The sequence below is a fragment of the Misgurnus anguillicaudatus genome, chromosome 11, assembly GCF_027580225.2.
Source record: "Misgurnus anguillicaudatus chromosome 11, ASM2758022v2, whole genome shotgun sequence".
Taxonomy (NCBI): domain Eukaryota; kingdom Metazoa; phylum Chordata; class Actinopteri; order Cypriniformes; family Cobitidae; genus Misgurnus; species Misgurnus anguillicaudatus.
Window position 1 is genome coordinate 18,854,144 of NC_073347.2, and position 24,648 is coordinate 18,878,791.

At 37.4% G+C, this 24,648-nt stretch overlaps 3 protein-coding genes across 10 annotated transcripts; 1 reads left to right on the forward strand and 2 right to left on the reverse strand.

Moving 5' to 3' along the window:
* Window positions 1-3: 3 nt before the first annotated feature.
* LOC129416816 (phenazine biosynthesis-like domain-containing protein) lies at window positions 4-2,673 on the reverse strand. The gene is made up of 9 exons (XM_055171239.2): window positions 2,498-2,673; window positions 2,278-2,374; window positions 1,855-1,953; window positions 1,658-1,767; window positions 1,525-1,554; window positions 1,346-1,434; window positions 868-1,043; window positions 718-780; window positions 4-175 (listed from the first exon to the last, which is right to left on the reverse strand). Exons 1-9 carry the CDS (start codon window positions 2,579-2,581, stop codon window positions 63-65), a joined length of 861 nt encoding a protein of 286 aa, XP_055027214.2. The 5' UTR covers window positions 2,582-2,673; the 3' UTR covers window positions 4-62.
* A 424-nt stretch (window positions 2,674-3,097) lies between these two features.
* On the forward strand, window positions 3,098-9,990 carry hnrnph3 (heterogeneous nuclear ribonucleoprotein H3 (2H9)). 3 transcript variants are annotated; one of them, XM_055171236.2, is made up of 10 exons: window positions 3,098-3,233; window positions 3,935-4,044; window positions 4,179-4,334; window positions 4,483-4,626; window positions 6,096-6,234; window positions 7,416-7,600; window positions 7,726-7,931; window positions 8,038-8,173; window positions 8,263-8,319; window positions 8,443-9,990. In XM_055171236.2, the coding sequence occupies exons 2-10, from the start codon at window positions 3,957-3,959 to the stop codon at window positions 8,499-8,501; spliced, it is 1,170 nt and encodes a 389-aa protein (XP_055027211.1). In that variant the 5' UTR covers window positions 3,098-3,233; window positions 3,935-3,956; the 3' UTR covers window positions 8,502-9,990. The 3 variants fall into 3 exon arrangements, with proteins under 3 accessions (XP_055027211.1, XP_055027212.1, XP_055027213.1); XM_055171237.2 differs by having other exon boundaries at window positions 3,181-3,229; XM_055171238.2 differs by lacking the exons at window positions 3,098-3,233; window positions 3,935-4,044; window positions 4,179-4,334; window positions 6,096-6,234 and having other exon boundaries at window positions 4,490-4,626.
* A 364-nt stretch (window positions 9,991-10,354) lies between these two features.
* rufy2 (RUN and FYVE domain containing 2) lies at window positions 10,355-24,265 on the reverse strand. Of its 6 annotated transcripts, XM_073873218.1 has the most exons (20): window positions 24,113-24,257; window positions 23,783-23,933; window positions 23,462-23,599; window positions 19,339-19,512; window positions 18,813-18,931; window positions 18,303-18,403; window positions 17,456-17,581; window positions 17,302-17,364; window positions 17,154-17,219; window positions 16,956-17,025; window positions 16,782-16,883; window positions 16,300-16,416; window positions 16,027-16,194; window positions 15,847-15,944; window positions 13,572-13,691; window positions 13,324-13,453; window positions 13,105-13,199; window positions 12,981-13,029; window positions 12,358-12,438; window positions 10,355-11,330 (listed from the first exon to the last, which is right to left on the reverse strand). In XM_073873218.1, exons 3-20 carry the CDS (start codon window positions 23,535-23,537, stop codon window positions 11,187-11,189), a joined length of 1,899 nt encoding a protein of 632 aa, XP_073729319.1. In that variant the 5' UTR covers window positions 23,538-23,599; window positions 23,783-23,933; window positions 24,113-24,257; the 3' UTR covers window positions 10,355-11,186. The 6 variants fall into 6 exon arrangements, with proteins under 6 accessions (XP_073729319.1, XP_073729321.1, XP_073729320.1 ...); XM_073873220.1 differs by lacking the exon at window positions 23,783-23,933 and having other exon boundaries at window positions 24,113-24,265; XM_073873219.1 differs by lacking the exon at window positions 24,113-24,257 and having other exon boundaries at window positions 23,793-24,085.
* Between the last annotated feature and the right edge of the window lie 383 nt (window positions 24,266-24,648).

The window sequence follows — 24,648 nt, forward strand, 5'->3', positions numbered from 1 at the left end:
CAGTCAAAATTTTTCATTTCTAATCTATTCTCAAATTTATTAAGTAGATTGTGGGAGTATGTTTAGAGTTTAAGGGTTCCCTGAAGAATGATCTGTGCCCGACCGCTAATGTCCAGTCGACCGTCATCTCTTATCTCCAGTTCCAGCTCCCCTCCACGGCTGGAACACTGGTAAGCTAAACCAGAAAAAAAGACAGATTAGATTTAAAACAAATGAATTTATATGGACTTACATGATCAGTATTTAGTTTTCTCTAGGGGACATATCATGAAAATATCAGACTTTTTACATGTTTAAAAGCTATAATTGGGTCCTCAGTGCTTGTATCAACCTAGAAAATCTGAAAAAGACCAACCCAATAACTTAGTTTTGGTAAACCATTCTCTGCAAGCATGTGAAAAAATAAATCATTGAAATTTGGCTCCCCTTGTGATGTCAGAAGAGGATAATTCCGCCCCCTAATCTGCACTATCCAACCACCGGCACTGCCATTTAGTGCAGAGATCATTTTCATTTAAAAGGACAAAAAGAGCACACCCAATTTTAACATGTTATAATAAATTATCTATATGATATTTTGAGATAAAACCTCACATACATAGTCTGGGGACAGCAAAGATTATTTTACATCTTTAAAAAAGTCTTGTGAAATGGGACAGTGTTATATTTTGTGTACATTGTGTATTATAAAGCAGTGAAGAAAAATTAGGCCTTTACCTAACATTTTCTTTTTCCCGAGCTTCTCAGACCAGTAACCAGCAAGAACTGTATGTGCAGACCCTTTTAGAAATGAAGTAATAAGGACATTTAGTGTTAGATTTACATAAAAATTTTAACACATCTTCCACTGTCACCATTTAAGCTTACCGGTGACTGGATCTTCAAGGATACCAACCCAAGGGGCAAAGTATCGAGAGTAGAAGTCATATCCAGGCTGTGCTGTTGGTGCTCCTTTCATAGTAACAATGACACCTTTAATCTTACCGGTAGATTCATTTCTCAGCAGGGCGTCTGCTTCTGGCTTCAAAGACGTAAGTTTGGACCTGCCAACAACTTACAGTTAACATTACAAAGTGTTATAGCTAAAGAAAAACCAAGAGCAGCCTTTCTTAACATAATTACTGACTATATACTGCAAGTTCCTGCATACATAAATTATAAATGGTTAAAATCTTGTCAAAAAAGTATTTCAATTGTAAGCGAGTAGAATCCATTCTCTATCAGACTTTATTTTTATATTTTTTACTCATTCTTGACATTACGCATCTCATTTATTCCTACAAATTTGTGAAATCAATACATGTTATTTCATTTTAGAAATGCCTCTAAATGTGTGAAGCAGTACCTCTCACAAGTATCAGCTAGACAAACCATCAGTTTCTTAGTGGTTTCAGAATAGCACACATCCTGAATGGGTAAGTCTCCTACAACAGCCTGCAAATGTAATAAGAAGACTGATTTCCACTAAGATGTTATATTAAAAACCCCAAATTATGGTACGAAATTGATAACCGGCAAACTCGCCTTCAAAAGATCCTTGACTTCGTGTTGGGCCTGCAAAAGAAAAGAATCATGAACCCATAACAACAGGATCCTCAGTAATTGATCAACACTATGAGACTTTGGATTGGTTGGAGTGAGGTTTTCTTGTTCATACCTGAATCTTTGGTTTATTTAAGGGGAAGTCCATGATTATAGATTCTTCATTTTGACGGACGCACAGCTCCCCACTCAAAGTCTCAAACACAACAACAGGGTTCACATTGTCTGTGTGATGATAATATGTTACAATGAAGGTTCTTTAAAATAATTATCTCTGAGTTAACTATTTGTGTAAAGACAGGTATTTCTTACTTTTCATATAAAACAAAACAGCTGCTGAGGCCAGTGTTGCATGACCACAAAGTGGAACTTCAGTTTTGGGGGTAAACCATCGCAAACCAAACCTGGCACCTTTAAAAACATAAACCTTTTTTATTGTGAAGCACACACAAACTTGTGAACACCGGTTCCAAATGATTGAACTTTTCTAAAAATAAAATTAAAATTAATTTGATTTTAAGAAAACTTGATTCAATTATGTTGAACTTACATAATTAAATTATGCAAATCTAGCAAGTTTAAACAAATTATAATAATTGTAAGAAGACCTCAATCATGTGGAACCGGTGTTTTTTATTCAGTGTATGTGTGACCATATTGCAGATACTGAAAGCATGTGATTATCAGAGTAGTTTGTGTATTTTTAACCACATGTGTCTCATCTGCACACAGTACCTGAGGAAAAATCCCCAGAATTGCGTCTTGTGATAAAAGCAGTCTCTGATAAGTTCATTTCAGCAGCAATGCTCTGATATAACTCATCTCGAAGTTCCTAAATATACAAAAGGTATATAAAAAATCTTAACTGCAACTACATATATTTAACAATAAGACAAAAATCCATAAAATAAGACAATAGCCTATAAAATTGTGCCCTGGGTAATGTTATACTTACATTCTCTATCAGACATACTGCAGCAGGATTACCTTTGAAAGGTAAATTGGTAAAGGCGTCAACAGTAAATACTGGAATCTCCATTGAAATTCTCTTACTCTGTGAATATCTGTGAAGATTCGCTTGGTAGCTTTTATGTTTTCATAGTTCAGTGGTCGCTGAGACTTTGACCCCAATGGTGTAACGCCTCACTTTAAAGCTACAGGTTGCAGTGTTTCAGAATCTCACTTTAGATGGTATGTTTGTATCATTAGGTGTTAAAGCTAGTTGAATATTGCAACCAACATTTTTTGTTGGTTGCAAAATGTTGGTTGCAAATTCAATATAGAATATTTTTTGGCTTTATAATGTTTTGTAAAGATTTTAGCCTGGTCAAAGTTGGCAGATTTTAGTATTTCATATGAAATCTAAAGTTTTTGACAAAAGATGGTTCACTCTAATATGATTTGCATATGGCCTTTATTTCACCCTGCACATATAGCTTTAAAAAACGCAGTGCTCTGCTGGTTATAGTCTAACGTGTTGTTCAGAGTTAATATATATAGGGCTGGTGACTGAAAACATTTCAATTTTACCGCAATGCCACTGTTATGCTCGGAAGAGCACTGCTCACACCTCAGACCGTTCTGTGTGCCTGCAGCGAGGTCAACGTCCTCCAACAACCGTGATCTCGCGAGACTTCACAATCTGGACTGCTGGACTGTCGTTCACGGTTACCTGAGAGGACAGGCGGTCGGTGAGATATTTACATATTTATGTAGCTATATCGCACTTTTATTGTATAATGTACTTTTCGTGTTAATTCAATACATTAAACGGTGCATATAAATGTTATACTTTGGATCGCTGAAGTGCTTGTTTTCGTCCCGGAAACTGACAACTTGTGGGTCATGGGTTCTGTCAGGCGTTCTTCTACGGTAATGTTGAAGTTCACCAGGCAGTTTCGGTTCAGTTTGACGCAGGACTGAACTAGTTCTGTTTGGGTATCAAAATGCTAACCTGTACACCGTGTTAGCTAGCCACTTAAGTTTTAAAGCCTACTGATTGTTGACCTAGACTAGGGGGTTAACTTAGCACTTGTTTAGCTAGTTAATAACTTACCTTACCTAACATGACATGACATGTCATGACAGGCGACGTTGCTTTAATTCTAAGTTAGTGGTCTTGAATTAACTTAATGCTTCTCATTCTTGTCAACATGACTATGACTCAAAACAAAAAAACAATAAATAGCAGTATTTTTGGTATGTAACGTTCAGTTCAGTTCAGTTCAATCCCCATTTTATATGCTCTCTATAACATGTAGGGTGCTCACTAGAATTCGTGACACAACCCCTGTGTCATCATAACTCCAACATAGCTAACATAAATACATAAATAACATGAATATCGTTATACGGTGCTGTTTATCAGAGTTTGTATGCATGTGTTTTCCAGTAACAGGCCTGATAAGGTAAACATGTCTCATAATGATGAAGGATATGTAGTGCGGATCCGTGGTTTGCCTTGGTCATGCACACAAGAGGAAGTGGCTTCCTTTTTCTCAGGTATGTATATACTAAGACAGAAGCCATCTCTTGACGTTGGTTATGTGTCTATGGAAGAAAAATATAACCTGCATAAAAACTTTTGGGTGTACATTAAAAATGACCAGTGATTTCCCCCCCTTTTCATTTTGCAGATTGTGACATTGTGGGGAAAGTGAATGGGGTGTGTTTTACCTTCTCTAAAGAGGGGAGGCCGAGTGGAGAGGCATTTGTGGAGCTAAAGACATCAGAGGACTTTAAAAAAGCTCTGGCCAAAGATCGCAAATACATGGGACATCGTTATATTGAAGGTACATTTTTGTGTAGAGTATTGTCATGCACATTGATATAAAGCAGAGCAGTATTAAACCACATCATATGCCTGAACATCTGTTTTAGTATTGATTTTTATTGCATTGAAGTGCTGTTTACTGTAATTTTACCTGATCTTTCCCATAGTGTTCAAATCAAATCGCAGTGAGATGGATTGGGTGCTAAAACGATGCAGCCCTACAGACTATGATAGCTGTAGTGGTTGCATGCTCCGCTTAAGAGGATTGCCTTTCGGCTGCAGTAAAGAAGAAATTGTACAGTTTTTTTCAGGTACATGTGCTTTTGCAATTTTTTAAAACACAATCCATGCTTGCAGACATTCAGTTTATATGATTATAACATAATTTTGAGGCTTATGTAGGACAGCATCATGAAGTTATGTCAGTTTTACCTAAAATCATTTTTAATGCACTTTAATGCATTATTGGTCTGCTTTTATTTCCTTTAGTATTATATAAAAAAGAAACCTTTAAAATAAAAAGCTGACCTTATGTGTCATATGAACCATAATGTTGGGACCCTGTTTGGTTATGTTAAAGGGATAGTTCAACCCAAAATTCTGTCATCATTCACTCACTAGTCCCTTTCACACATACAGTCTTTACTGGTAATTTACTGGTAAATTGCAGTCAACAGGTCATGTGTAAACAGAACCATTTTACCAGTAAGAGAGGTTGTAAGATTACCAGTTATTTACCGGTAAGTGCTATGTGTGAACGAAAAATATGGATTACCGGCATTTAGAAGGGACGACGTCAGACCGCGCTGACAGCTTTGGGCCAATCATAATGTTTTGATACGGATGCCGCGTTTACCCCCACACTGTTTACGGACGTTTTCACACACGCTGCTTAAAAGTTGAGCATACCTGAAGTTAACGTCCACATTTCTTCACTGAAGTTGTTTTAAACACCTTACCATCTATTTGCCGAATTACGAATGTCCTTAGCACACCCTCTGTGAAGCTTATTGTGCAAACAGTACTGTTGTTTAAGACGCAGGTTACGTTTGACGTCGCATAACGCAATGTTGTTTGCTCACAAGCATCTTTGCGACCGTCAACAACAAAATACGGACTGTGAATATGAAGGCATAACCCGCCATTGTTTACAAATACAACACTGAGCCTGCCTGGCACCACAGGTAACTTGCACTTTCTCTACGAGTTTACTGGTATTTTGATACTGATGTCTACTGGTAAAAAGATGGAACGTCACTGCATGTGTGAAAAGCACATTTTTGTATTTACTGGTAAATTCATTCTGGTAAATTCATGGTAATTTACCGAAATTACTGTGTGAAAGAGGCTACTGTCAATTTGTTACAAACCTGTAAAATACTATGGAAGTCAATAGTGCTCAAAAATTGTTTGGCTCAAAACATTGCTCATATTATCTTCCAAACAAAGAGATGTATGCAGGTTTGTAATAACTTGAAGGTAAGTAAAGATGAAAGAATCTTCATTTTGGTTGAACTATCCATTTAATTCTAAAATGTCGCCAACATCCTTCAAGCTTTGTTTAATCTGTGTTGATTCTCTTAATGTAATTCCTTCATTTAGAACATGTAATTGAAATGTGTGGATGAAAATATCTTCAGTGGTGTGATCTATGGCTTTTCTGTCTGAAAGAGGGAATGATTTAAGGGCTAAATTAAGGGAGATTTATTTTCTGCAGAAGAGAATGTTGCGGCTCTTTAACATGTCTCCCCATGTGGGGTTATTTGTCCTTGGGTTAAAGGGTTGAAAATCGTGCCAAATGGGATAACATTGCCGATGGACTACCAGGGGAGGAGCACAGGGGAAGCCTTCGTGCAGTTTGCCTCAAAGGAGATAGCAGAAAAGGCTCTGGGGAAACACAAGGAAAGAATAGGGCACAGGTGGGGCCGGCAAGACTGGGATGGGTGATAATGTGGGGAGGGGGGTCATGCATCTTTCTGCTCTGGAAAAAGATGGTATGATCGTTTTATTATGCTTGAAATGTATAATTTTACATTCAAAAGTGTCATGGGAAAAATAGGAATTGTGGTAGAAATATGATGTCATAATGACATTGGGCAACACATACTGCAGAAACAAAAAAGCCTTTTATTACAGGCAATGTAAAATATGTTAAAGAGATGGTTCACCCAAAAATGAAAATTCTGTTCATCATTTACTCATACAGGTTTATAACAACGTGAGGTTAAGTAAATTTTTTATTTTAATTTTTGGGTAAACTATCCCTTTAAAGGTGCAGTGTGTAAATTTTAGTGGCATCTAGTGGTGAGGTTGCGAATTGCAACCAACAACTCAGCCCACTGCTCACCCCTCACTTTTGAAACACATAGAGAAGCTACGGTAGCCGCCACCAGAAAAACATGCCATCGTCGGACACAACTTCGTAAACACACTTTGTCCGTTTAGGGCTTCTGTAGAAACATGCCAGCACAAAATGGCCACTTCCATGTAATGGGACCTTCAGTGTATGTAGATAAAAACGTCTCATTCTAAGGTAATAAACACATAACAGTTCATTGTGAAAGGTCATTATACACCCCTGATAATATAGTTTTGTATATTATTTTGCATTTCTGTCAAGAGATCCTTCTAAAAATTACACACTGCACCTTTAAAAGACACAAAATGGCGACTTCCATGTAAGGGGACCCTTGGTGTATGTAGATAAAAACGTCTCATTCTAAGGTAATAAACACATAACGGTTCATTGTGAAAGGTCATTATACACCCCTGATAATATAGTTTTGTATATTATTTTGCATTTCTGTCAAGAGATCCTTCTAAAAATTACACACTGCACCTTTTAAAAGACATTTATGTTTGAAATGGTTTTTAGAAAGTTAAATGTCAGCACTTTTGGGACCCATAATAGGTTCTTATAACTTTCTCCCTCTGGTTATAAACTGTCAAGAACTGCCAGTTATACAGATGCAATTATAAAAATTAGTCTGTGGGTCCCAAAGACAGTATCCCCTAAACTTCCTCATTGCTGTTACAAACTTTCAGCAGCTTACGGTATATTGTAAAATGCATTAACACTTTGCATTTCAAACAAACTCAGGTACATAGAAATATTCAAGAGCAGCCGAAATGAAATGCGTGCATACTACGAAGTACCCAGGAGGATGATGGGACAGAGGCCTAGTCCATATGACAGACCCTTGATGGGACGCGGAGGCTTCTTTGGGCCTGGAAGAGGAGGCGCTGTCCTGGACCAGATACGCAGTGGAGGTGGCTACAGTGGTGGTATGCGATTTTTCAGTGTTCATAAAATTTTAATTGACAGTAATGAGAGATGGTATTTTATGACTATTGTGAAGAATAGCTATTATGGAGTGCATATTAGCTAAGACATGTCTCTGCTTTAAAAGGATACGGTGGGCTTGACAACTACAATGGCTTTAACAACTACGGCTTTAGTAATGGAATGTATGAAGAGCGTGTTCGGGGTGATAGAGGAAGAGGAGGAATGGGGGGTCATGGTTACAGCAGCAACTCAAACTCAGGCTTTCACAGTGGTCATTTTGTGCACATGAGAGGTCTACCGTTTCGGGCTACAGAGGGAGATGTGGCGAATGTAAGAAAGGTGTAGCCATTGCATGTAAAATTGCTTCTAAGAAAGTTTAATTCAAAGTCAATATGTTATTGCCCTTAAGTAAGCGTAGATTTCTTTTTTTATTCAGTTCTTTTCCCCTTTGATCCCTCTGAGGGTGCACATTGACGTAGGGCCCAATGGAAAATCAACAGGAGAGGCAGATGTTGAATTTGGGTCTCATGAAGATGCCGTGGCTGCCATGTCCAAAGACAAGAATCACATGCGTAAGTTCTCTCCCTATTTCCTAACAAAGTGTACTTGGAATGTTCTGCTGCCCTTTGTAAGTAATTCACTTTGCATTGTATTTCTATAGAGCATCGTTACATTGAGCTTTTTTTAAATTCAACTTCAAGCGGACCGTCTGAAATGGGTTTGTATCACTGCATGGAATTCAGTTTTTAAAGTTTCATTACCTAAATATATAGAAGAAAATGCGTGAAGCTGACATTCAAATAAAATTGTCCTTTGTTTTGGGGGGATAAAACCGCTGCAGGTCGTGGAGGAAGTTTTTACAGCAACTCTCGAGCAAGTGGATTAAGGGGAATGGTCTGAGGACGCTTGCAATAGATGCATAAACTTTTCAACCCACCCATGTGGAGTTGAAGCTTTTAGCTTGGAAAGTCCATTTGTATGAATGTGTCACATGTTAAATATGCTCCAAGTATTTTCCAAGCTTAAAGGGACACTCCACTTTAAAAAAAAAAAATTCTTCCAGCTCCCCTAGAGTTAAACATTTATCATTTTGGAATCCATTTAGCTGATCTCCGGGTCTGGCGCTGGCACTTTTAGCATAGCTTAGCACAATCAATTGAATCTGATTAGACCATTAGCATTGCACCTAAAAAAATAAGTCACCAAAGAATTTTGATATTTTTCCTATTCAAAACTTAACTCTCTTGTAGTTGCATTATGTACTGGGACAGACGGAAAATTAAAAGTTGCAGTTTTCTGGGAGGATGTGGCTGGGAGCTGTGCTCTTGTTCTGGCGTGATCGGGGGCTTTGCTGCTGTGGCATGGCTGGGGGAGGCACAATGATGTTGCATTGTTCCTGAAAATAGTCCCCTGCTATTGAAAATTACTAAGGGGAGTATTTTCGACTGCTGTGTGGTGTCATTGTGTCTCCTGCAGCCGTGTTGTAGCAGCGGGGTACTTGATTATTGCGCCGGAGTGGGAGTGTGGTTCCTGGCCATATCTGCCTAGAAAAATCAACTTTTAGTTTTCCGTTGGGCTTGGTCCACGATGTAACTACAGAAGAGTCAAGTTTGAACGTTTTTATTTTTGAGCGCGATGCTAATGGTCTAATCTGATTCGGTGGACTGTGCTGAGCTGTGCTGGGGGTGCTGGCGCCGGACCCGGAGATCAGCTGAATGGATTCCAAAACAGTAAGAATCAAATGTTTAGGGTAGCTGAAAAATGAGCATTTTTTTTTTTAAAGTGGAGTGTCCCTTTATAAGTAAATTTATATAAATATAAATTGTTGAAAAGGAAATTTTTAAATATATATAAGATGCATAGGTTGACCGGCTACTGTACATTTGCTTCTAAAAAAATGTATATTCTGTATTTCTGTGTTAAAGTCTAACTAAAGATATTGCGCTTTGTGGGGCAGTTTCCCGGACAGGGTTTAGATTAATCCAGGACTAGGCCTTAGTTATATCAGGACATTTAAGTAGTTTATTAAAACATTCCTTACAAAGCAACATTACTTGTGTTCATCTTGAGACAAAACAATGGCACTGATATATGTTAAGATATGTCTAGGAATGATGTTTTCAAATTAGGGCATCTGAAACATGCATTTTAGTCTGGGACTAGCATGAGCCCTGTCTGGGAAACTGCCCCTATATGTTTTGACCTCACAATTGAGTATGAATAGCTTGATGCTCGAGTTGTTTGTGGAATTGCACTTGAATCTTATCTTTCCCAAAGCAATAACATCATTTAGGATGTTTACCTGTTTTTGCTGCTTAGTAACATTTCTAAATTGAGACCTGTGAAATTTACACATCTATAGAATAAATCCTTTTATTGATACATTTTACTTTTGACCAAAGAGTGAATGAAGGTTTCTTGGTTTACTGAAATGCAGGTCAGAATAAAGTGTGTTTTTTTTGCTTCTGGTGAGAGATAGATGGAGTACCTGGATGGATACATATACATTCACAGACATCATTGTGTTGTTTTTTAGTGGGGACACACCTAAGGACTTGCTAAAATGATATGTATAAATAAATGATATTTATCCGCGATTGTAAACCAAGAGAACTGGAGAAGCTTAGGCATGATCAGTCATTATAAGCAAATTACATTTATAATCTGTGTGAAAATCATCAAGTGTGTCCCCAGATTTAGAGTTTTTGTACAGGCTGAATATTAACATTTTAAAAGTGCCATCACACAGTAGGTGGAGTTATGATCAGCTTTAGTGGTTCAGGTTTAGTCATATGTACATAAAACTTCACATTTGAAACTTTTAGGTACTTTAGGTTAGTTGGCTTTTGAATAGTTATCAAAAACATTTTAGCACAAACAAAAAAACACAAGTAGCTTTTCAGTTCTGCTCCAAGGTAAATCTGCTACCTTTAATGCAGAGTAGAAACGCTGTTCAAGAATCTGTGCTATCTGACATGATTTCAACCATAATAATACCCAAGCAGCACTGAAAACATATTTACTTTTAATATATACATAATATAGATTTTGCCCATCTATAATTAGGGGAACAACTTTGTAAAATCCCTGTGTGTCAGTTTGGCTTTTAATACAGGCACAAATGAATGTAAGAAACAATTTCATAAGAATACAGTATAGTAACTTGGAAATTATTTGTACAGTTTTATATTTGTGTACTTTTGACACATGGTTTGAGGTATGAATCCTGTTCATCCTTCATATATCAAAAGTATACTTACAACATGCATGGGGACGTTGTGCTGAGATAAAAAAATCAAAACTTCTACTTTCAGCCCAGAGGAAAACATTCAGAGTCATAACTCATTTCTTTGGGCACTCGGTGATAAACACTACATTGGCCAACTTCACATATGTCACAAAGCTGCCGTTAAATCTGCTCTGAGGCAACAGGCTTGTTTCTGTGTGAAATGTAAACTTCAAACTTGAAATGACAGATGCATTCATTTTGGTCACTTTGTTACAGCTTAACACAATGCAGGCCAGCGCAGTGTTCAAAATAAAGCTGATATTGGCTGTTGTGAGGGTGCGCTGTCATTTCTGGTTTTATGTGGCATTGGAGGAACAGCGCTGCAGCAGCAGAGCGTGGCACGTGTCACAGACACGCACGGGTTTAGGTGAAGCAGGGAGTGGCAGCTCATTGTCAGAGCAAGCGTTGCAGAAAATCTCTCCACAGTTGCGGCAGTGGTGCTGTTCAAAGACAAACAAAGAGATCTGATTAGTACAATCTGATATCCATTCATTCAAACATTTGCTCTGGAGAATTACCATATCTAGTTATTAAGAGATATTTCAGATGTTTTTAGAAGCAAGGTGCTTTTAAAGTGACCAAATTTTTTTTTATGCAAGTGTTGAGTAATTTTTACACACAAATGTTTTCCAGTGCACAAAGTCAGTAGCTTTTTGTGCTACTCAAACATTGGTGGATAAGAATGGATACATTGTAAAAGATTTGTTGGTTTAACTCAAAAATTAAAATTGTTGTGTCAACTAATATTTTTTTAAGTTGAATTAACTTAAAATTATTGAAAGCTTCCATAACACAAGCTGTTTCTGCGTATTTTTGTTTAGCATTATGATATTACACTTATGGGAGTACTTCGACGCGGCGCAGTAACACCCTCCCTCTCCCATTATGAGAGGGAGAAGGGGAGCGGACTTTTCAGGCGAGTCGAAGTACTCCCAAAAGTGCTATTACGCCATAAAATATAGTTCCTCTTTTAAAAGCGCTACGTTTTATTTTGTACCACCAAACTTGCTCGTATAACTACTCGTCTTAAATAGGAAAAACGTTGATGTGTTTGGTCACTTCTAACTTTATCTCTAAATAGTAGCATTGAATGAATGGGGCTAAGCTAAATGCTATCGAAGCGTCGCAGCGCGCTCCAGCGCTTACGTGCACGCACACAGATGATAGAGGGATGTATCAACAATTCTTAGTTAAGGTAATAACATATTTTAATATTGAAAATGAGTAGACTATTCCTTTAAGTCAGAATGCATGAAATACCGTTGAATCTCCCCTTTAAGGTAACCAGATTTTCTGTAACTTTTTTACAATGTAAAACAAGCTATCATACCTTTACGAAAAATAACGATATGGTAAGAGTGTAGTAACCCATGTTTTTTGGTTTTAACTGTAGTAAAACCCTGGTTAATTTTTGTAAGGGCAGAGACAACATTGCAAATTAAAAGGCTGCATTTTTTTAGTTCTGACCTTTCTTCTGGAAATTGAGAATTCCTTCTCGCAAAGCTTGCATTGTGTAGCATCTTTGTCCTTCAGCCAAACCTGACCACCCTAAAATAGTAAAAAACAAAGCCAATTAATAAATAAACATGTTAAAAGATAAAACATAACAAGCACGGACTACTAAACATGTATTAAAGAGGACATTTCATAAGACTTTTTAAAGATGTAAAGTAAATCTTTGATGTCCCCAGAGTACGTATGTGAAATTTTAGCTCGAAATATCATATTTATTATAGCATGTTAAAATTGTCACTTTGTAGGTGTGAGCAACAATGTGCTGTTTTTGAGTGTGTCATTTAACATGCAAATGAGCTGATCTCTGGACTTAAATGGAGTGTCATGGTTGGATAGTAGCAGTATTATCCCCTTCTGACATCACCAGGGGAGCCAAATATCAATGATCTATTTTTTCACAGTTTACCAAAACTAAGTTACTGGGTTGATATTATTCACATTTTCTAGGTTGATAAAAGCACCGGTGACACAATTATAGCACTTAAACACGTAAAAAGTCAGATTTTCATGGAATGTCCCCTTTAAACCTTTTAGGCATTTTCGTTTCGTCTCTCAAGTAATGTTTTAATTCAAACCTGTAGTGCCTTATTTGCTTCCTTTATGTCTTCAATTTTCATTTTAGACCTGAAAAAGCAAACCATGTTACTCCGTGTAATATTTTTAAGTTTCCAGCATGTCATTTAGGTTGAAATCACATACTCGCTGAGTTTGCAGCCCAGCTCCTCCAGTGCCTGTTCCTGCTCCTCACAGATTCCCTTTAGTTGTGAGTTCTCATCCTGTATCCTGTGGAACTCCTGAGAAAACATGAAGACACGTCAGAACACCATTTAAACAGGAAACCATATTGAATGCTGCGAGTACTTTAGTCTGTATATAAATTTACTATATACTTATATTCCTCTTTTTTTGTGAACTTACTTTTTTCAGCCCATTGATCTGTTGAGCCTCGGCGGTGAGCTGAGCGATGCTCTCTCGCTCTTTCTCTAATTCACTTTGTAAGGTCTGTCGCCATTCCCTCTCGATTTTCAAATCCGTTTCCAGCTGCATCCTAATAAAAAAAGAAAGTCACATAAATTTCCTATTACATTTTCTGCATCTTAATAAATGAGTGCAGTTTACAATAACATTTATTTCAAACCGAACTTTTAAGAAAAAACTAAACTTACATTTGCTTCTCTCTCTGGGCTATCTGCTTTTGGAGACTGTCGCATTTGTTAGTAAAGTCCTGCTTGAATTTGCGCACTCCATCTTCTGCGCTGGCCCGTTCCCTCTCAGCATCCTGTAATCTGGTGTAATTCAAACCAACTGGGTAAAACTACGGCTCTGAATGTAATGGAAAGGGCGGGTATGTATGGAAAAATATGCGATACAAAATAAAAAGATGGCCATAATTCAACAGGCACAAGAGAGCAGAAACAAAAACAGAGCCAGGTGACAGAGAAGAGCTGTGATAAGCCAGAGACCTTTCGAGAAATGACTTACTAAGTAAACGGTTAACAGTAGTTTAAAACAACAAGTTTATTGAATTTTGTGATAAAAGACACAACATGTTTGTGATTTAAATGTTACAGGTAAATATGCTACAACGATACAACAAGAAATTGTGTTTTTTTGGGGATCACGAGATAGTATGTGGAAAAACGGTGACCAGCATCAAATAAAACTTGAAAAAAGGCTAGTAAAAAAACAATTAATTGTCACTTAAGATACTGCCATACACACAGTAACTAGTGTTAAGTGACAAAAACAGTTAAGTTTAATATCAGAAGGAAATATCTTTGACCAGTTTGTACTGGTGCTCTGTATCTGTGCTAGCACATTTTACAAACGACATAGCAAGAGTTCTCGTCTGGCTCAGTAGGTCTTTGTCGCTGTTTGATGTTTGACAAAAACATGAAATTAAGAGGAAAGAGAGAAGATGAGGGAAAAAGAAATGAAAAGGGGGAACAAAAAGGGAAAGAGGATGTAAATATCAGTGAATTTCAATTTCATCCAAAAGCTTTAAGAACTTGTTAAGCAGTGCAGTCATAAAACATCAGAAATTTGATGGCAGTAAATAAATGGAGATGAAAGGGGAGGATGATTTATATGGAGAGCGAGAAGTTGACATGACAGCTCCGACGGCACCAGATCACAACAAGAAATGAACACAAATGAGTGGTTAGATGAGAGAAAGCCATTCAATGCAACCTTAAAAACACATGCATGCAAAAAACTTTGGATCTAATGAATAAACAAAAACACTAATCTGATCTTGTCTGGTAAATCAGAATATCATATCCTGAGGTGCATTGCTATTTAAATAAAATATTTTCATTTGAATTTGGCTGACACTTTCCTTTAATGTTGTATTGGTCAAATAAATTAACGCTACAATTTGCAACTTTTTATACATAAACGATTCGTGTTTAAAGGGACACTCCACTTTTCGGGAAAATATGCTAATTTTTCAGCTCCCCTAGAGTTAAACATTAGATTTTTACAGTTTTGGAATCCACTCAGCTGATCTTCGGGGTCTGGCGCTAGCACTTTTAGCATAGCTTAGCGTAATCCATTGAATCTGATTAGACCATTAGCATCGCGCTAAAATTAACCAAAGTTTAACCAAAGAGTTTCAATATTTTTCCTTTTTCAAACTTCTTCTGTAGTTAGACTCTTCTGTAGTTACATCGTGTACTAAGACGACAGAAAATTAAAAGTTGTGATTTTCTAGGCGATATGGCTAGGAACTATACTCTTAAACTGGCTTAATAATCAAGGACTTTGCTGCCGTAACATGGCTGCAGCAGGCGTAGTGATATTATGCACTGCCTGAAAATAGTCCCCTGCTATTGAACGTAACCAAGGGGACTATTTTCGGGCAGTGCGTAATATCACTACGCCTTCTACAGCCATGTTACATCTGCAAAGTCACTTATTATTACGCCAGTTTTAGAGAATAGTTCCTAGTCATATCTGCCTAGAAAAGCTTTTAATTTTCCGTCGGTCTTCGTACACAATGTAACTATAGAAGAGTCAAGTTTTAAATAAGAAAAATATCAAAACTCTTTGGTTATTTTTTAGCACGATGCTAATGGTCTAATCAGATTCAATGGATTGTGCTAAGCTATGCTAAAAGTGCTAGCGCCAGACCTGGAGATCAGCTGAATGGATTCCAAAACGGTAAGAATAAAATTTTTAACTCTGGGGGAGCTGTAAAATTTAGCATACTTTAAAAAAAAAGTGGAATGTCCCTTTAAAACCGTCTCCTTACTTTACCACAATTCAAAACAATAGATACAACGATTTATTCGTTGTATGTATGTAAACTAACTCGCAATTATATGTTTACAGAGATGGTGTTATTGAGCTTTAAATGTAAATCCTCTGAAAAGCACATCAGGACTATGACTGAAGATTATGCTGGATATGATCTAAAAGAAATGAATAAAAGCTTCTTACCTTTGCTCCAGCTGTTTCATAGTTGCTGTTATTTGATTCGTCTTCTCTTCCAGTCTGGCTATCATGTCATTTTTTTGCCTCATGCCATCATCTGAAGACTGTTGATAATTACAGATTGCTTAATGCATTTTAACCACAAACCATGAGGATGACTTTGTTCAAAAACACAAGATGGTCTACCTGCATTTTTTGGTACATCTCGACATTGATGGCTTTGACTTCGTCCAACTGGTGCCGAAGTCCAATCAAAGTGTCTTGTTTTTCATGAATGTCCTTTTCTAACAGTTTCATGGCCATCTCCATCTCCTGCTTCATGCTCACCTGCACAACCAACTCGTTCTCCACATCCTGGATTAAATATAAACATAAAACAATTACATACAAAAACAGGTTTGACTTCTTAAATGTTTCAAGCACCGCTGCAGGAACTTTTTAGTATGGGTGAGCACACACCTGCCTAAGTTGACATTCCTCTTTAAGTTGCCGTCTTGCTTCATTGTACATTTCATCCAGGCCCTGCCTTGATTGTTTGTACGTGTCCAGTTCACAACTTAAATCTCCCTCTGTAACCTAAGTGTGAAACAGTGTTTTGGCATCAAATTTGGTTACTAACTAGATAACTTGTAAATAAGGATGTATTTGACCACATTCTAATAACGTAACTTCATTTCTGCATACGTTTATAACAAAATAACTACAAGGTGCAACATTATTTTAGATATACTTTCAGCAAATCATTCAAATACAAGTACAACAGCATTGCCTGAAATAATAATTACACTTCGACTATTAAGATGCAAACAATGCAGGGAGAGTTGATATGCATCCTGTTAAATAAATTGTTAAAATGAGCTTAAGTGCATAAAAAACTCTCTATTTATCTGAATTGAGTCGCAGATATCCAGACAAACATATAGACAAACATGCCATAATACCTCAAGACGCTGTTGTGCTTTCATATGAATCACAGAATTTTCGGTTCTGAGCTGATGATTCTCTTCTTGTAGTTTAATGATGTTGTTTTTTGCTATAGCTAACTATAATAAAACAACAACAGGATTAATATCAAATACATTTGCAATCTTTAAATTCCTGAAAGCAAACTGTACCTCTTCAATTAGTTTAGAGTTGGATTTTTCTAAGGACTCCACACGTCCCTGTAAGCCGTGAACTGTAGAACTGTGACCAAAACAAAAAGTTTAATATATAATTAAGAATGACTAGATCAAATTTAATGTAGATGCTTCAATATACCAACAAACAGTTTGCAGTGACCTTACCAGAAAAAAGAAATAGCATGAACTTACTTTAGCTGTCTATTTAATTCTTCAACATAGTTCTTCTGATCCAAAATAGCAGCAATTTGGCCATTTCTATTGAAACCATTTTCATGATTCATTCATGATATGCATATGTTTATTATAATTATTTAATACAATCAAGTATGCTACCTACCTTTCTTCACTTCTGTAGTCATCAATGTCATTCTTCAAGTACATAGAAAAATCTATAACGCCAACTTGTGGATTTCGATACAAAACAATGAATATTTTTCAAAGAGAAACTATTAGCATCAGTGTTATTACAACAACCAATGTACAAGATTCATACTTGTGTATCGAGGTCCTCGCCCTTCACACATAAATTGGCATCTATAACGTTAAGCCCCACCAGGAGACCAACGATGACGGCCCCTTCCTCTTCCAGCATCACTGCCGAATTCTCGTAGAACTCACTGCACAAGCAAAAGAGCTCATTTTGGTTGCTTATATGAATTATAACAGCCACAAAAACACATATTAAATATGCAATCACATTTCAGGGGCAGTTTCCCAGACAGGGTTTAGATTAATCCAGGACCAGGCCTTAGTTGTATCAGGACATTTAAAGGGATAGTTCACCCAAAAATGAAAATAATGTCATTAATGATTCACCCTCATGTCGTTCCAAACTCGTAAGACCTCCGTTAATCTTCTGAACACAGTTTAAGATGTTTTATATTTAATCCTAGAGCTTGTTGACCCTTCATTGAAAATCTATTCACAACAGACGCGAAAAAAGAAAACAATGCCGAACAAAGCCATAATCTTCGCCACTCCTGGACCAAAATGTATCCTCGATGCTTCAACACACTCCAACTGACCCACTGATGTCACATGGACTACTTTGATGATGTTTTTATTACCTTTCTGGACATGGACAGTATACCGTTACTAGTTTTTCAATGAAGGGTCAACAAGCTCTCGTACTAAATATAATAATTCTTAAACTGAGTTCCGAAGATCAGCGGAGGTCTTACGAGTTTGGAAAGACATGAGGGTGAGTCATTAAATGACATTAATTTAAAAACAACTTGCACAACATATATCAGTGCCATATGCATTTGATGCAAACCCTTTAGCGATGCACTGCTTGGTTCCTGTTTGCCTGAGCAAGAAATGATAAAAAAAACGAACCTAAGTATGTCTTTCCGGGTGATAAGGAGACGTAGGTAATCTGCCAGTTTTTTCTGCATAAGTGCGAGTCTCAGCCATGCTCTGGCTCTTCCTAGAGGTGTCCTATCAGACATATACATTCATCATGTTAAAAAGCTTATCACCAAAGTTAGTAAAATAATAGAGTACAAATGTAATTCATTCTGTATTCTGATGTGCAGGGAAATAGACTACAGACAGATCTATCTACAGTACATATATGTATGTATGCATGCATGTGTCTGACAAATGTGCAGCCTTTGACTTACAGTTGCAAGTTTCAGTTTTGTCAGGGAACCAAAACTGATATTTGCACTTCCCTATTGTGAAAAACAGATCTGTTGATGTGCGGGGAACGAATGTGGGAGATCATGTGTATATTAATATAACAGCAGACTAAAGAGCTTTAAAATTTTGAGCTTTGTGGGTTAAAAAGATTGAACTTAAAGACAGAAATTGTAAGGCCTAATGTTATCTTCAGAAGCGCACTTCCTTAAGCCCGGGTAGGTCTCGTACACTGGCTGCGATTTCACTTGCTTCTGGGCACAGCTTCTCTACCATCTCCAGAGGCCCCCACAGTGACTTGTTGTATCCAAGAAACGTTTTCTTCACTGGGAGATAGAGACAAATGTGTTTGTTAAGCAACTCAGAGTTGACACACAAAGTGTACCTAATCTTAAAAGACACCAATAATCTAATAGCATTGCAATAATGTGTCAGTACTTATCTAATAGATAAAGAGCTTCATGTGATTTAACATCTGAAAATTAGTAAAACTAACAAAAATAATATTTCCTCTTTTTTCCGCTATTATTAAGCCACATAGTGAGTGACAACTGTCTGGTGCCTAAGAATAACTCTGACACAGGCCTAAAAAATACATAGGAGATACATAGAAGAATGATTATTTAACATTAGCTTACAAAACGAAAGACATATTTAGAACTGAGTAAATATACTGTACACTATAGTCAACAAATGATTTTCTTTTAATCTGTTTGGTGATGCCTGCCGGTACCTTTAAGCCCATGCTTCAGGCAGTGCTCCATAACAACAAAAAACTGTTGCAGAGGTGGATAATCCGAGTCCAGGGTCCGTCCGAAGCTGAGAGCTGATTCAATTAGACCTTTGATGCTGAGCTTAGCCATATTTAGCAAGTTTGCTCGTTCCATTGCCATTGGATCTCGGAAGGCTAGAAGACACAAATATATTCTTGGATAACTTTGATATTAAAGCATTTCTTTCCAAAACCATGCCTCCTGATTCTTGTGATTTAAAAAGAACAACTTAAACACTCAGTACAGCACTTTAACCTCTGGTTGTGTAGTCAGGGCTATCATGTGACCACACTGCATGGCTGGGTTAGTTTAAACAAAGGGCAAATTTTAACAAGCCCTTTCAGCACTCTTTAACCGTTTTGACTATATTGTCAGTCATGACAACATTATCAGCTATAACAGTGTCAATAAATTTCATTGTTTTGTTTTAACTCATTTAAAATCATCAGCATATTGGCTGTAGCATGACAAATGTTGATATAACACACCGAATGTTTCTTAATTGGGCAGTTGTATAATGTCTTTTGCATTACATAGATACTTTTAAGTATTTGTAAATATGAAATAAATGGTAAAACAGAAAAGAAGTCTGTGCAAAATATAATGTATCAGGTATGCATCAAAAAACAACGTTGTTAATCGTGTGATACCAGTATCAGCCAGTGATTTTTTTGTTTCAGTAGGTATTCGCCAATAATTGTTTGCTAAAATCAGTATCGGACAATAACTGTTTGTTAAAACAGGTATCAGCCAATTTTTTTGGAGTAAAAAAAAAGTTTCAGAAAACCCCCCAGGTATCGTCCAACAAACTAGGTATTGTAAATAATTGTTTGTTAAAATAGGTATCGGCTAGGGATGCACCGATATGGAAATTTTGGCCGATACGATAACTCTTTATATTTGGGGGCCGATAACCGATATATATTCATATTATTTTCACAATGAAAAACTCCCAGACCGCGGACATCTTGTCTTTGCGCTAGACTATCATACCGCCCGCAACACGTGTCATCTTAGTGCTATGTCACAGAAAGCACCAATCAAAACTCCACATTGCCAGCAATGAGCAAGTGAAGTGGTTCAACAAACCAAAATAATCCATCATTTATCGGCTTTCATTTATCGACCAATTTTGCTATCAGACCGATAACCGATAATATTAAAAATAAGCAGTTATCGGCTGATAACGATATGTAATGGTATATCGTGCATCCCTAGTATCGGTTTGTAAAAAAAAAGTTTTGTCCAATAATTGTTTGCTAAAACAGGTATTGTCCAATAATTTTTGGTTAAACCAAGTAGGTTTCGTCTAGGGATGCGCGATAATTTGCATGTGTCATTGCGCATCTCGTCAGCGAAGCCGGCTCCGTGACCAGCAGCAAATCGCCATCACCTGCCACTCAGACGGAGCAGCACCCACCACACAAAGCGTAGTTCACTGACAATCGGGGCAATTTTGCATTGATTATCGCGGACGTATCGCCTGCGCATGGCCCAGCTTGTCAGTGAACTACGGCCCCGTGTAGCAAATGCTGCTCCATCTAAACAGCAGGCGATGGGGACCCACCACAAATCAAGGAACCGCCTCTACTGACGAGATGCGAATAATATCACATGCAAATGATCGCGAATCCCAAGTTTCTTCCATCAATTGTTTGCTAAAACGGGTATCGGCCAATAATTTTTGATTCAACTAGGTATTTGCCAATAATTCTGTGTTAAAGGCAGGGTGCACAATCTCTGAAAACCAATGTTGATATTTGAAATCACCTAAACAAACATGCCCCTAACCCAATAGAATCTGGACCTTCTTGTTTTGATATACATGCCCCACACATACGTAACCCAGGCAACGATGTTGGTTGGTAGACATGCCCCTTACTGCTGATTGGCTACAAGTGTGTTTTGGTACTCGACCCTACTCCCTTTTCCAAAGCGTTTTTTTTTTTTCAAAAATTGTACACCCCGCCTTTAAAACGAGTATTGTCAATTTTTTTGGTCAAACTATGTATTGTCCAATACATTTGTGTTAAAACGTGTATCGTCCAATACATTTTTTGGTTGTTGCTGTTAAACTAGGGATCTGCAAATAATTGTTTGTTTATATGGGTATTGCATTTTTTTAAAAGAAATAAATAATAAGTATCGTCCAAAAATTGTTTGCTAAAATGGGTATCGTCCAATAAATTTTGGTTAAACGAGGTATCGTCCAATAATTGTTTGTTAAAACGAGTATTGCCCAACATTTTTTTGTCAAACTAGGTATCGGCCAAATTTTTTTGTTAAAACAAGGATCGTCCCAAAATTTTATTTTCAAGCTAGGTATTGTCACATAATCTTTTTTCAAAACAGGTATCGTCCAATTATTTTTTTGTTTGTTAAACTAGGTACGTTCAAATAATTGTTTTTTAAAATAGGTATAATTGTTTATTAAAATCAGACGAAAAAAATCCTATCTGTGCATCCCTGGTTTCAACTACAACTACTAGCCCAAAGAAAATAATTGTGGTGTTATCAGTTTTCACCATCAGGTAAATCAATAATTCATATGCAAACATAATCAAACATGTTTTATCTGTCAAGAGTACTAGTCAACTTCCAACTATCATAATTACTTCCCACAATGTCACTTCTTGATCTGGGAAAGTGATTAAGCTTAATTCCGTTCACAGGTAAATAACTTTAAAAGATTGCAGGTTTCATATTTAATCACTGGTTTCCATTCATTCACTACGCATTTGTTAGGATAATTGTCAATGGCTAAGTGGAGGACAAATACAACGTGTTACCATGACAACACAGTGGAACTGATTTGACTGACAGGTCATCGGAAAAATACATGTGAATAAATGGCATTATGTTTTTAGCGTTAAACCATTTAAGATGAAAACAAACACGATACAACATGTATGACATCATGCACGTATGACATCACTCACAATGCGTACGTCTAAACAACCGATGGCGAATTTCATTGTCATTGTACAAAAAACCTTCAGCCGAAACTTACCCTTGCCACCCCATTCCTCGGCAAAAGGCGATGTTTTGAGCTCTGTCACTTTGGGGAGAACGTGAATGCCGCCTGAAAAGGTTTCTGATGCTTTTCTGGCTAAGGCAAATATGGGCGCCTGCCATCTCCCGTCTCCGGATCTCATGGCAGCAGTAGCGCCGCTGGCTTTCTCGGCGGCTGATTTATCCTCCTGCAGTCTGAGGATACCAAACCCTTGCGCTCGCTCTTTACCGCTCTCCGCTTCTGACAACACAAGGTCCTGTTCTGCAGGTGTCGCCATCGTTGAAGTCAATATCATAAATGTTAGGATAACGCTTCACCTAACATCCACGGTGGCGAAGCGTTGAACGGCATCGATACACGTTAAACGAATCGATTTTCTGCGATGTTCTGCGTCGACGCCCCAGAGGCGACCTATGTGTCCGTTCATATAAATATAAGGGGAACGTTAAACTGGATTATAGATTTGTTTACACCCGAGAACTCCAGCACGATTCCGTCTGCAGTAAAGGGGTGGCGTCATAACGTGGATAAGGTGTGTTCACTTCATGAAGGCGTTGCGCAGACCGATCGAAGTATGACTTTAAGTATCGCGAGAACTAATCGAAAGCACAGCTCCCGCGATAGTCTGATGTCTTACATGGATTGGTCTGCGCCGACCCTCAAGAAGTCGAACACACAAATTGGCTTTAATACCCTCTACCGCTCGTTTGAAACATTGTCTGGGCTATGAAATATATATTTTAATGTAGACGTGTAATAACTGCTGTTTAGAACAATTTTAACACATGACACTCTTTACATTCCAAAAATAAAAACTTTAATAAACAATTTAAGCTAAATGTCATAAATGTTACAACTTCTCAGATGACTGTTTTACATTAAACATGCACTTATTGACCAGAGTATTTTAACATTTTTGACGTTCACACCATTGACCACAACAATATTTGACTTATAATTTGTATCCAATAAAATATCCAAGAGTGTGGCCTAACTAAAAGATACATTTTCGTTATAAAATATCCAAACAGCTTAAACAGCATTTTACTATTAAAGTTTTAGAGCCTTACCTTGACTGTAGGCTAAACGCTCCACACTTTCGCTAGGGGTGATGCCCCACCTGTGAAGGCTCTGAGGTGAATACATGACCGAGGCTCTCCACAGCTCCTTTTAGTAATACAGCAGGATGAACTTTTTGTCCAAATCCACTGAACAAAATACAGAAAACATGCGTTGTCCTCATTACATGGTTAACATTTTTACAATCACTTTCATTTTATGTAATAGAACTAACAGCATGCCGCCCCATGTCCTGTATTAATGACTTACTATATTATTGCAGAAAACATTAACAAGATAAAACATGCTGTTCTAAAAACTGATTTCTGTACCGTTGCTGACCTATATCCAGCCCTTAGTTTGAAAAACTCAACAGCATGTTTTTGCAGTTTATCTGCTGCTGATCTGCTCTTAGGGTCTGTGACAGGGATCATGTGACACTGATTTCCTGCATCACTGTCCCATCCGTTACGGTTACAACCCCTCACATGAAAGGAGATTACACACATTCAAACAGAAAAAAAACATTTAAATGTTAAGAGAAATAACACAACAGTCATGCATTTAAAGAGTTTATGCCTTGTCATACTGGTTAGGCTTAGAATTCTGCTTTAAAATAGAACAGAATCTTTACACACTTAGTGCAAATAGTATACACTTACCCCAGGGATGTCGACACCCTGTGCTGGTGTTCTCGGATGCAAGAGCTCACCAGTGCTGATTAAATAAGGAAGTACCATTTGCTGCATTAACAGCCAGCCCAGTGGGGACGAGATGTCTCTTGCTGGAACAGATGAGTGCATTGGGTGCGGGGTAACAGAGGCGGTCAAACAAAGTGGGCGGGACAAATTGCCAGACTTGACCAACCAATACACTTCAAGCTGCAGGGTATTCAGGAAGTGGGGTTCAGAATGGTACTGCATACTAATGGATATGAACTACCAGGCAAGTGAGCTAAGAACACGAACAGTTGTGCAACTGGAATAAAACACACCCTTATGTATAATGCATAATAGGATATTGCACCAGTATTTTGTGTGACGTGACAAACGTCATATTCTTGTATTACACATAAAATATCATTACACAACTAATATCAGGACATAGACATTTATTTCCAACGAATTACACAGAATTTTTAATGGTGCAGAGATTTAATAAAGCATATTAAAATTGTTAATGTTGTAGTATACTTTAC

Coding starts and splice junctions, on each gene's coding strand:
- LOC129416816 (XM_055171239.2), bottom strand. CDS start 2,581: ATGGAGATTCCAGTATTTACTGTTGACGCCTTTACCAATTTACCTTTC. Junction 1,954..2,277: donor TTCTGGGGATTTTTCCTCAG/GTACTGTGTGCA, acceptor ATGTTTTTAAAG/GTGCCAGGTTTGGTTTGCGA. Junction 781..867: donor CCTTGAAGATCCAGTCACCG/GTAAGCTTAAAT, acceptor CATTTCTAAAAG/GGTCTGCACATACAGTTCTT.
- hnrnph3 (XM_055171236.2), top strand. CDS start 3,957: ATGTCTCATAATGATGAAGGATATGTAGTGCGGATCCGTGGTTTGCCT. Junction 7,601..7,725: donor TGGAGGTGGCTACAGTGGTG/GTATGCGATTTT, acceptor CTGCTTTAAAAG/GATACGGTGGGCTTGACAAC. Junction 8,320..8,442: donor AAGCGGACCGTCTGAAATGG/GTTTGTATCACT, acceptor AAACCGCTGCAG/GTCGTGGAGGAAGTTTTTAC.
- rufy2 (XM_073873216.1), bottom strand. CDS start 22,686: ATGATATTGACTTCAACGATGGCGACACCTGCAGAACAGGACCTTGTG. Junction 19,513..22,388: donor CGAGGAATGGGGTGGCAAGG/GTAAGTTTCGGC, acceptor TGTGTCTTCTAG/CCTTCCGAGATCCAATGGCA. Junction 17,365..17,455: donor GAGGACCTCGATACACAAGT/ATGAATCTTGTA, acceptor AAATCCACAAGT/TGGCGTTATAGATTTTTCTA.